At 34.7% G+C, this 12,193-nt stretch overlaps 1 protein-coding gene across 1 annotated transcript in view; it reads right to left on the reverse strand.

Annotated features, from left to right (window-relative positions):
• The window catches only part of NOS2 (nitric oxide synthase 2), a 50,262-nt gene extending 40,454 nt beyond the window's left edge, over nt 1-9,808 (reverse strand). Inside the window, exon 1 of the mRNA XM_012689821.4 lies at nt 9,400-9,808. Within this exon, the coding sequence (XP_012545275.1) occupies nt 9,400-9,708 (309 nt within the window). The 5' untranslated portion in view covers nt 9,709-9,808. The remainder of the gene's footprint in view (nt 1-9,399) is intronic.
• Between the last annotated feature and the right edge of the window lie 2,385 nt (nt 9,809-12,193).

Raw genomic sequence — 12,193 nt, forward strand, 5'->3', positions numbered from 1 at the left:
TTATTTTGGAAAATTGCAACAAATAAATTCAAGAATTTTAAAAAGAAAAGCATTTTTAGATTAAAGGATAGTGGTAGTTTAAATTAAAAGTACAACGGAAGTCTGGGAGTTATTTAAATGTTTGCATTTCGATGACGTCACATTTTAAATTGCGTAATTGTGCTCCGGCGACCACTTAACCCTAGATGGGCCATAAACTCATTCACCCGCCTAAACAATATTAAAGCATTTCGATAAGTAAACAATAATAAAAATATAAATTCTCTGCCAATTATTATGCCCAAAAAATACTTCTCCGTGAAATCTATTTTTTTGTAATAACAAGCCAACTAACTACATTCATCAATTAGGCCCCCAAACTCCGCACATGCCACATATTTGAGCAAACGACATTGCCAATTACGCAAAGAGCAGGATCGCAAATCGTTCGGCGTGTAAGTAAATATTTTCCTGCGTGCTAAGAATATTGAATGGCTGCCATCGACGTAATACATTTAATCAGATTGCTCGAACGACGTTCAAATAAACGTCGACTTGCCGAGCTGTCAATATTTTACATTTACAAACTCAAGCACTTATATAAAATATATCAATGCTTATATAAAGAAACCGACTTCTGCAATACGAGAGGAATACGATGGCCATGTTATGTTCTGTGAGGCTGTCAATGTTTTACATTTAAAAACTCAAGCACGATCACAATTCAACGCATCTAAGCAGAAACTGTTTAACTTATAAGTTAATTGAGTTCTTGCCCTGAATGGCCATTCGAGAGCCGAAGAGATCAAAGAGAAGAAAGGCCAATCTTAATAGAACGTATTACTGAACAAGAAGTATTTTGAAGTCGTCGTGGCCTAAAAGATAAGACGCCATTGCATTCGTATCGAGCGATACGACCGTGCCGGTGTTCGAATCCCGCATTCAAATACCAATTTCTCAAATCAAATACGTATTTAATAAATGTAACCACTTCCACGGTTAAGGAATAACGTCGTGCATTAAACCAAACGCCCAATAATTATAATTTGTGAAGTTATTGGTAATTGTCCGTCTTGTGGACGTACATGGCATAAAAACTCAGAACGCTTATCTCAAGAGGGGTGGCGGCGTTGAAGCTAAGCAATTGTAAAAATGTGCAACTTCTAAGCTTAGTATTTCAACGGATGAACGTATCTACACATATCGAATGCTACTTCGCCTCAGCAGCAAACACGACAATTCACTTATCGTGTCACAGTGCCGATTAAACCCTTGACCAGGCTCAGGCACCAGCCAGCCATTGTAGTCCCTTTTAAACACGTCTTTACGAATCATCATGATCCACTTTCGATGCTTTTGGACGCTGCAAGCTAGTAGCAGCCAAACCACGTAAAGCTGGACCAATAATATCAACCAATAAATATATAACATTACCCTAAACATCACAACAAACTGATGAGGCGAATAAAATTCATTTCCAAAGCAATATCTTCGTCCAAATTTTCAAATAATGTCCATTACGCATCTTACAATTAATGCCTAAATATAAAATAGAAGAATTGAGTATTTTAAGAGCTGCTGGAGGTTTACTGTTACAAAAAATTATCAAAAAGGGTTCAAACGCTTTGTATCTTACAATTAGCGTTAACCTTCAAAAGTGGTATAATCATGTCAATCATATTTAATATTTAATTCTTAGATAATTTGATACCACTAATACAATTTATATGAATTACATGATCGGAAAGATCGTCTTCATTGACTTTGTTATCACTTATTTAAAAAGTTCCATAGTCAATTTTTGTATTTTCAAAAAAATTTAATCTTATAATACAGAATCTTGAATTAAGATACATTTATCAATTGTACCTACAAATATATTTAAACATTACTATTTTAATTATCTCAGAAAGACATGAATGATATCAAACAGCAAATTATAACGGGAACACAAAGGATGGGAGCGCATATCAGGGTCGAATGATATATGTGGCAAGAATGATTTGATGGCATCGTGAATCAAAGCAACTGTATCAAATATATCCGGTGGTGGATACTGCGAATACTAGATACTGCTCTTGCTAGGGCTAGTGTTACAAATGCTCTCAGATTAAGCTCGTGAGCTCGCCTACCTGCGCGGAGCTGGAATAGCCTTTTAAGCTAGGTAACTAGTGATAGGACCTCTTTTGAGTCCGCAAGAGTAGGTACCACCACCCTGCCTATTTCTGCCGTGAAGCAGTAATGCGTTTTTGTTTGGAGGGCGGGGCAACCGTTGTAACTGTACTAAGTAAGACCTTAGAACTTATGTCTCAAGGCGGGTGGCGCATTCACGTTGTAGATGTCTATGGGCTCCAGTAACCACTTAACACCAGGTGGGCTGTGAGCTCGTCCACCCACCTAAGCAACAAAATAAAATGTAGTGGGAAGGAATAAAAAAAAGTATCAAATAATATTATGAATTCTGGTCTTCTAGCGCTAAAGCGTAAAATTGCAAATTGCAGTTTTTTTGGGGCATTTCAAATTCTAATCTATTTTTTTTTTACTAGGGAAGATAAATCTGCTCATCTTGCTCAGTTTAAAGCGTTTTCATCGAGTACATAATGAGTATAAGTTAGTAATCCGATTGCGTCTCCGAGTAGGTAATTCCGAGATGCTGAATCCCTAATTCGCAATTTACTTGCGTTAAGATGTTGTAATACCTTCACTAATGTAAATTGTACGAGCTTAGATAAATCTTGGTGAGTTATATAATGCAACTAGTTGGATGTACTTCAGGATAAAATCGTTTTCGTATATTTGAAGTAGCGTATCGTATCAATTGAGACGGTTTGAATGTGTGGCTCTGGGAATCGTGCCATTCACAGAAATAACGAGAGAAAAAAATTGGCAGTGTTTATCACACGATAAATCAAATCAAATCATTTTTTTTTTTATTCAACTTAAATAAAAGTACATACTTGTTGAACGTCAAAAAGAACTACCGCCATTTCACAAAAACTAGCCTCCGTCCTGAGAATAACTGGCAAGAAACTCAGCGGGCATGTCTGTTTTTTTTTTTTTAATATTAGTTTTTTTTTAAATATTCATTTTTACAATGAGTATTATAATACTGTAAGTAGTAAGTAATATAGTGAGTAATATAATCCGAGCATTTCGTTACGTTATAACGTAACAATTATTGCAATATTGCAAACTAAAAAAAAACTAAAAAAAATAATTGTTACGTTATAACGTAACAATTATTGCAATATTGAAATGCTCGGATTATATTGCAATAATTGTTTGCAATATTGAAATGCTCGGATTATATTGCAATAATTGTTTGCAATATTGCAATAATTGTTACGTGCAATTATTGCAATATTGAAATGCTCGGAGCGACCAACTCATTCCCACTTTGTGCAATCTTCTAGTTAATCATTGACTTCATAGTAAGCTTTATTGCACAGATGTTCTTTAATAGTTTTCTTAAACCTATGTATATGTAGGTTCTGAACATCAATAACTAACATTGAAATTAAAATAATTGCCCTATTTGTTAAAAAAAACCCGTACTCTTGAATAAATATGATAATGCTAGTTTGAGATTCATAAGCATACTGTAGGATGCTGTGTGAGTTTGTTATTTAAAGTTTATGTTGCTTAAAAACGTTTATTGTTAAAATATTAAGTAAATCAATGAAATGTTAAAATTATGAATGCACCAGGGTGACACGGTTGTTGATCATGTACTAACGATTTGTGGAAATAAAGTTAACGCATCACGCGAATTATGCTGACAAGGTGTTGGGTAATATATCACCGAACCTTTTATGTAATTAATTAAAGTATTACTTAAAAGTGAGTTTTGAGTAAAAACGTAACAGAACAAAAGCGTGTTACTTCAATCATCATAATATGCGAATCCTCCTACTTAATTTAGTGGGACCAAACGAATTATCGAAATAAATAACAAAATTCCAAACGAAGGCCTCGTTAGTGTTGAATATTCACCTAGTTCGTTGAGAAAAACCTATTTACGTGACGCGGCATAATGAAGCCGAACTATGTTTGAATTTTTTTCAACATTTTACTTCACCTTTCCTGTAAATGCTTACTGAAATAGTATGATAGAAAAATATTACCTATGACTATGACACAATATTCGATTGTTTAACAAGCATTCCAATTGTTTTTAAAAAAAAAAATTCTAGTAGATAACTTTTTTGTTTTGGCCCCCTTTGGCCCCTGGTCTTGAGTGGCTATCGGACTTTACAATGAATAATTACGTAATTTATATTTTTTTGGATTGAATAGTATATGAATGTAACACAATAATTTTATTGCCTTATCGTGAAGGTCGTTGATGTAAAATTTGTAGGTAAGTATTCACTTAGAAAGAATGTTACGTGGCAGAGCATTTGAATCCAGACTGCAATCGCTTCGATTGGTATATTTACACCGGTTACCTTACTCTTTAGACAAACGAACAGTTCAATTTTGTTAACTAATCCTTCAAAATACAATCTTCATTAATTTAAATGTCCCTAATAATTGGAATTGTATACACGAAACCTATCCGCATTACGGCAATTATACGGTTTTATTATTAATAAACACATAAGAAAACGTTATTTCGCGATTCATATTTAAGCAGTTCTATAATTAAAGTAAACAGCCGCCAGAGAAACGTACGGTTTCATGCGAATAACACGATTTCTGTCCGCAGGACGCGCCTTTGAGTTTTCTTTACAAATACAAATTTGCTATTCATTTTTCTAAGTAAATACGATTACTGTTTGAAATCGGAATGTTGTGTCGTCCCCATTGTGCTCAACACACTTATATTTGGTATTGTCGTTATTAATTGACTACAATACCGTGGGCTTAAGTTGTATTCCCGAACGCGGTCGAGGAGTGAAACGCTATCTGGTTCAAGCGACATTTTTGCAACTATATATAGGATAACCATTTAAAGTATATATGTATTTTGGAGAAAATATCATAAGAAAAAAAACTTCTTCAACTACTTGAATGGAGTAAACTTAATTGAAAATTCAATTAAAAACATCGAACTGTTGATGCTCGTAATCTATCTTCTATCTCTATATATAAAAATGAATTGCTGTTCGTTAGTCTCGCTAAAACTCGAGAACGGCTGAACCGATTTGGCTAATTTTGGTTATGAATTATTTGTGGAAGTTCAGAGAAGGCTTAAAAGGTATATTAATGAAAATTTTCGGAATTAAATAAAAATAACACTTTGTGTTTCCTTTGATGTGTCCTCCGTCGGACGGATTCCTTTTGTTAGTTTTAAGTTTATTTTACACAAAAGCTTAGGTCTTTTATCTATAGATTGAGGCAGTACGAAGTCTGCCGGGTCAGCTATACCAAATAAAACTCACCTTTAATTACAAAAATAAATGTCGTGTATTAAGCATGATGTCGCTTATACCAATAGACTTTCACACCTCGTGATAATTTTTATTTAAGAGCAGAAATTTCCCGTAGTTTCACCCGCATTTGTAATTCGGAAAGAATAAACGCTTCGAGCTTTTCCCGAAGTAGAATTGCTTGTGTCACTATCGGGTTCATAACCTGCAGGTCGGTTGGTACGTAAAATCACCAACAAGTGAACACATTGTCGTATTTACTGTAGCAGATATACGCGGCATTGCCTGGGTCATGCCATTAAGCATGATAAAAAGTATTCTACATGTTAATAATATAGCTTTGTTCGAAATTTCATCCAAATCCATTCATTATTAATTTATTGGGTAACATACGCACAAACTTTAACATTCCGAATATATATAATACCTATATATATAATAATATAATAAGTATAGATGCTTGGTAATAAATATGTAGTAATTCTGATTTTGAGGAGCTTTTGAATTGTTTGGGCTTTTGAATTTAGAACGTTTGAAATATTATTTTACTGGTAATATATATACTAGTAATATAAATATTATGTTACTGGCGGTAGGACCTCTTGTGAGTTCGCGCGGGTAGGTACCACCACCCCGCCTATTTCTGCCGTGAAGCAGTAATGCGTTTCGGTTTGAAGGGTGGGGCAACCGTTGTAACTATACTGAGATCTTAGAACTTATATCTAAAGGTGGATGGTGCATTTACGTTGTAGATGTCTCCATTTCCCAGTGACCACTTAGCACCAGGTGGGCTTTGAGCTCGTCCACCTATCTAAGCAAAAAAAAACTTACTTGATATCTATTCTCCAGTACAATAATAAAAAATATTACTGTTTCTTATATCGAATCTCGATATAGAACCATACTGCATCAGTTCGGGAATGGGTACTTGTGTATTAAACTTAGAGATGCGCTTGTAACATATTAATCATATAAATAAAAGAAATGAGTAATCTTAGGTATCGTTCTAAATTATAAATTGCTTACGTATACAATGATTTGTTCAATTTAGAAACTAGGTTTCCTGTCGAACGCCTGTATGATGATATAAAAATGTCAATTACATTGTGAAAATTATTTCTCAAAGAAATTTTTATAGACGTATTAAGAGAAAAATACAAATAATACCTATTCTATATCATATATCAAATCCTAAGAACAAAACACATACGTCTTACGATAAATTGACCGTGAATTTTTATAGGTACTCCGACGCCTCATATGCCCCATCACACTATCGGTTGTAGCAAAAAGATATTTATTTAACGGAAAACAAACATAAACAAACCAATCATCACTAAGATAAGCCGATTGTTTTTATTTTGACTCAAATTCTTCAAATGCGATAACTTTTGCATTTTATTTGTGAAAACCAATTTTAAAGATTTTTATTACACTGAAAAACTGTACATGTTGTTTTGAAATGAATTCCTACCCTAAACCGAATGTATCTGGCTACTTCCCGGACCCTACTCGCCACTTTCTCTCAACTCATCCATAGTACAGTGCCGCATAACAGCAGTGTCTTTTCCGGAAATAACTGATTATGTGATATGAGTTCTAAGGTCTCAGTATAGTTACAACGGCTCCCCACCCTTCAAACCGAAACGCATTACTGCTTCACGGCAGAAATAGGCAGGGCAGTGGTACCTACCCGCGCGGACTCACAAGAGGTCCTACCACCAGCAATTACGCAAATTATAATTTTGCGGGTTCGATTTTTATTACACGATTTTTACAATTAATATACAATTTTTTCGATTATAACAAATAATTTTTTTGTCCCAAATTTATATCTGTCTCACCTCTAATTCTTCATTATTTTATTGGTAGAAGAGCGTATTTTAAACCAACCGTCCTACCTATAACTGCTGCAACGCATTCATGGGCTCTATTCTGAAGTGAAGATAATCCACTATACAATCTTGAGCCTCCCAGCTTGTGTGTTACGATAAGTTTGTGATGGATGGATCTGTTATACGCTAATCACTTAGTCAGATGCATCGTGGCATGGTCTCTTCTAAGAAAATTGTTAAAAGAGAGTAAAAGGTAAAGAGAACGAGTAGGAAAGAAAGAAGAAAGCAAGAAAGAAAGAGAGTAAAGAGAAAAGTAAACAACTAACCATAATTGGTAAGCCTATATCGGTCGCTCGCTATAAAAATGGGCACAGGATGAATCGAACTGAATTTATCACTCAATAATTAAAACCAGTTTTATGGTTTGATCTCGAGTTTACATTATCATTATTTTCCGATATTTCGAATAATTTACAGTTTTCGTGGTCACGGTACACGTTATTCGTAATAATTGAATATTTTTTTTGCTAACTGTATATTTTCTGTAACTGTATGTTAAAAACTATTATGTTAAACATATTTTATACGGAAATACAAGCGTATATGTTTCGAAAAAAATGGTTCTATTATTTTCTAATTTTTCACTGCAGCAACAAGTGCACATATGTATGTATGTAATTATATATATATATATTCGTACAGGCATAAAAATATGTATGTTCTTAAGATAAAAAGTAAGTTGAATGACTCATATTAGTTAATATTTGAAACGTCGTATCAAGAACGGTACCAGGTACGGTTTTTTGAATTACCTGGTACAAAACATCCAAAGTATCGACAAGAAATGTATAGCAAAACCTCAATGTATGGAATAATATTTTAAATGTCGTCTTCTACAAAACACGCTTTAATGTTTACAGTAAAGCAATTAAAATACAATGTAACTTCGAATGATTGCTAAGACTAGACTAAACAGAAAATAAAATGTATCAAGAAACGCTGAATATTTAAGATAAATCATATTTTGTTTTTGCAATTTCCAATTGTAAGTGACATAATTCGTAACGTTGGTTTTCGTATTGTATTTTTCCAAATATTTTATTATTCGAAATACAATGTGACTTATATGACCCATATAAATCGAAACTGGAATTTATTCATCATAAAATCAGTCAAAGTTCCATTACCTTAAATATATTTATTTATAACATTTGTAGGTGAACCCCATATGGAATTTCAAAAAGAAAATGATTTTCTTTCTCAATCCATCAAGGACTATTCTAATAATACTAATAATATTCACTGGTCACTTGAAGATCAGGATTCAGCTCTGCGGTCAGTGTCTATGTCAGAAACGTTTTGTATTTAGGGTCTGGGTGTATCAGTTTAAGGTAAATGAATAGGTTTCTCTCTTCTTCTTTGCACGACTTGCCAATGAAGATGACAAAATTATTTCCACAGATAAAGACCTCTGAATATGGCACTGAGATCACTTCATTAATTATGTTAACGCTTTTGGTACAAGTGGATCGTAGACCTCAAATAGTAACAAGCAGATATTAACTAAACGGGGAAAACATACGTCAAACTTGAGCCTTCCTTGATTTTTAGCAGGATGATGAAATAAAAAAAAGCTGTAATACCTAGTCACTAAATTACACCAAATATACAAACAGCTTGACGAAAGCCCGTAAAACTATTTCAAATAAATAAATTAAAACTATTAAAGAAACGGTAATGCTGCGATATTCCTTTAAATTCATCTTTTTTATTCAAAATCGTTCATATCAAGTAAATTACACAAAGATTTATTTACATAAGTGGGCGCGTGCTCGGGACTTGTACAAATATCTAGAGGTTCATATAATCTTTACATTGGTTTAGATGAGTAAACATGTGATGCGTAATGTTAAATGTATTATTTATTGCAGAGTACAATGCACCGGTTCAAAGGTAGTGTTTTACTGACGAAAATATTTCTCGTTTCTTTAAATAAGACATTACAATAATTGGCTTTCCCAAAAGTTTAACAGCCCCGTCAGTTTGAAGGTATAAAATGAAATGAATAAATTCAACCTGTTATGCTGACTGTATCTACAGGGACTATGATTAAGAGAAAATTATATTCCATGGAACTACCCTAAAGATTGTAGTAGTACTAAATTAATCTAAGAAAATATTTATTTTCACGTGAAACTTCAAACTTCACTCACCACTCTGGGACAAGTTGTGTCGTACAGTCTGTCGTACAATAATTCTCTGGACTCGTGGTTCTTCAGCACTTTGGGTCTTGTAACTTTACGAGCCGGCTTCTTGACTTCAACTTTATCCGCTTCAGCAGCCTTAACAGCTTGATGTTGCCCATGGGCTCCATTAATGAACTGTAGATCCACTGGGCACGTTTTGTTTACATTAGATTCAACCATCAGTTCGTTAATAAGACCCCCATTATGCGTCGCGGTAATAACTTCGAGGGAGTCGGTCAATATTGTTTCAGAGTTTTGAATGACACCGGGAGCCATTGTTACGCTAATGCGGGTGTAGTGAGACTTCTGGTACTTCGGTACAACGAGTAAGAGATATAAAACAGCAGGCGTACGCCTGCTCGCGAGCGCACTAATCAAGCATAGGTGTCGTTCGTGTATTTATAACAGTTTTATCTTAAGAGACGAACTCGGCTCGTGTCACCGTTTTATTATTTGTAAACATTTAGTTCTCGCTGCGGTTGACGAGTTAAGCTTTAGCTAACAGATATTAGAAGTGTACATGTGACCACCATATACCATATACATTTGAACTTTTATATGTTTTGCCTTGCTGTTTCAAAAGATGGATTGTTGATATTACGATTTTTACCTAAACTAAGCTACCCTACGACTAAAACTGATTCTTTGAAATATGACACAGGTGTTACAACTATATTCAATAATACTGTAGTTGAAAAGAATCCTGAAGAATGTTTCATCACTATTTCAGCTTAATATTTAATGAGATCCTCCAAGTCCATATTAAACGATAACCCATTCACTTTAAGTTAGCCTTTTTCCGCTTCTCGCAATAGCTCTAAAACCAAACGGCTACACTAAATAATGGGGCTGGGGCTACCCGAAGGATAACTGGGTTGTCTGGAACCTAGCAAACTTAATCAGAAGATATTAGGAGACGTAGGAAAAGCGGAAGTCAATGAAAGCTCGCGTCAGTGATAAGCAGTCAAGTAAAGTTCAATCAACATTTTGAACACCTATGTTTATGATGTCAATACTAATTCTGACAAAAATGTTCGAAGCGCGAGTTGTCACAGAATCTGTATAATAAAGCACGAAAAATAGTATGCTTAAAACAATACATCCAATGGTTCATCCTGGCAGAGATTGGATCGGCATAGGTTATGATATTTACTCGCAAATATGTTTAGCCGGATAATAGTTTGCCCGCCTTAGAAACAATATTCTTTTAGTATTTTACAATTGTAAGGTTTGTTGTAAAATAATTAATTTTGTTAATGTTAAGGCAATTTTCGGATCGCCAAATAGCAACACTGTTGGTGGGAGCAATTACAGTAGTGGGGACGTGACATAATAAAAAAGGCGGTAGTTTGAAAAAACGGGACAGAAATCAGTGTATTCGGTAGTGAGCAGATGTCTAAAGATTGTAAAAGTAGAGTTACAAATAAAGCAATACGGAATTAAGTAAACTATTGCAATCTGTGTATTATTTCCTGACCGTTGGAAGTGGAGTCTTACACAATGCATTAAAGTATATTAGAAAGGACTTAAAGGCGATGATATTAATAATAAAAACCGTTGACAAATCAAATACGATGATCTCGCCCCAAGCTAGGATTCCCTGTTCTATGGGTACCACAGATGTACATGCTTATGTGGGCGTTAAATATATACAAGTATGTATAGATATTGAACATTCAGGTAAATAGCAAAGTAACCTGTTCATCACGCGAATGTTTGCCCGATGTAGGATTCGAAACTTAGCCTAGCCTTGGTCCAGCAAATAAAAAAACCGGTGTAGGGCGTCTTGTGCCACACGGGTACTAGATATGACTACCCTGCTTATTTCTGCGGTGAAGCAAAAACGCGTTTCGGTGTGAAGAGACGGGAATTTGTTGTACTGTAAAATTAAGACTAAGAAATCATATCTCAAGATAGATGGCGGCATTTACGTTGTTGATGTCTATGGACTCCGGCAGCCGTTTAACACTAGGTGAGCCGTGAACTCGTCTACTCATCAAAGCAAAAAAAGCAGTTAATGATTCTAAGTACTCCTCATGGAGTCAGTAAAATAAATGAAGATTAGCTTAAAAATTTTAATAATTTTACTTTTTTTAATTTATTGTTTAAATTCCCTAAGTCTGGATGCAGTGCGTCGTGTAATTGACATCATAGGCAAATAACAACTAACATCATTTAGTCAATGATTATTCAGACGTTATCTACTCTCCAAACATGGCAGTTGGATTTAGTCATGTGCCACAACTAACAATATTTGAATAGAGTCATGCATTTTCTTTGCCCCCGAACGTGAAATTGGTTTATTTAATTACGTTCTATTTATGATGTGCCGTTGATGAGAACGTTACAGTTCAAGAGCAGTGCGGCGGTGTCCATCGCTTTCCGTCATTTGTAAATCTAAATCTTGTAACTAAGGCAATAAAGACGAATTCTCAATGTAAATTTTATGCATATTTTTGAACAACTATGTCTTGTATGTAGAAGTTAATGAACTGCAAGTCAATATTAAGAACAAAGTATTTTTCTAAAATAAACCACTATACAAATACAAATAATATACCTTTTTTTTCTTTGTGAAAATACACATATGGCGATGCCTATCACACCACCGAAGGCTCCCCGAATCCTGATCACGCAGGACCCAGTCACCGTCGACGCCCTAGACACGTCCTTACGGATCCATCAGATCCAAAAACCTTTGCATTAGACGTATTCAGCTCTAACACTAGGAGCAGGCTTAGGGACCCCGGTAGCCGTACGG

This window comes from Bombyx mori, chromosome 10, assembly GCF_030269925.1.
Source record: "Bombyx mori chromosome 10, ASM3026992v2".
NCBI lineage: Eukaryota > Metazoa > Arthropoda > Insecta > Lepidoptera > Bombycidae > Bombyx > Bombyx mori.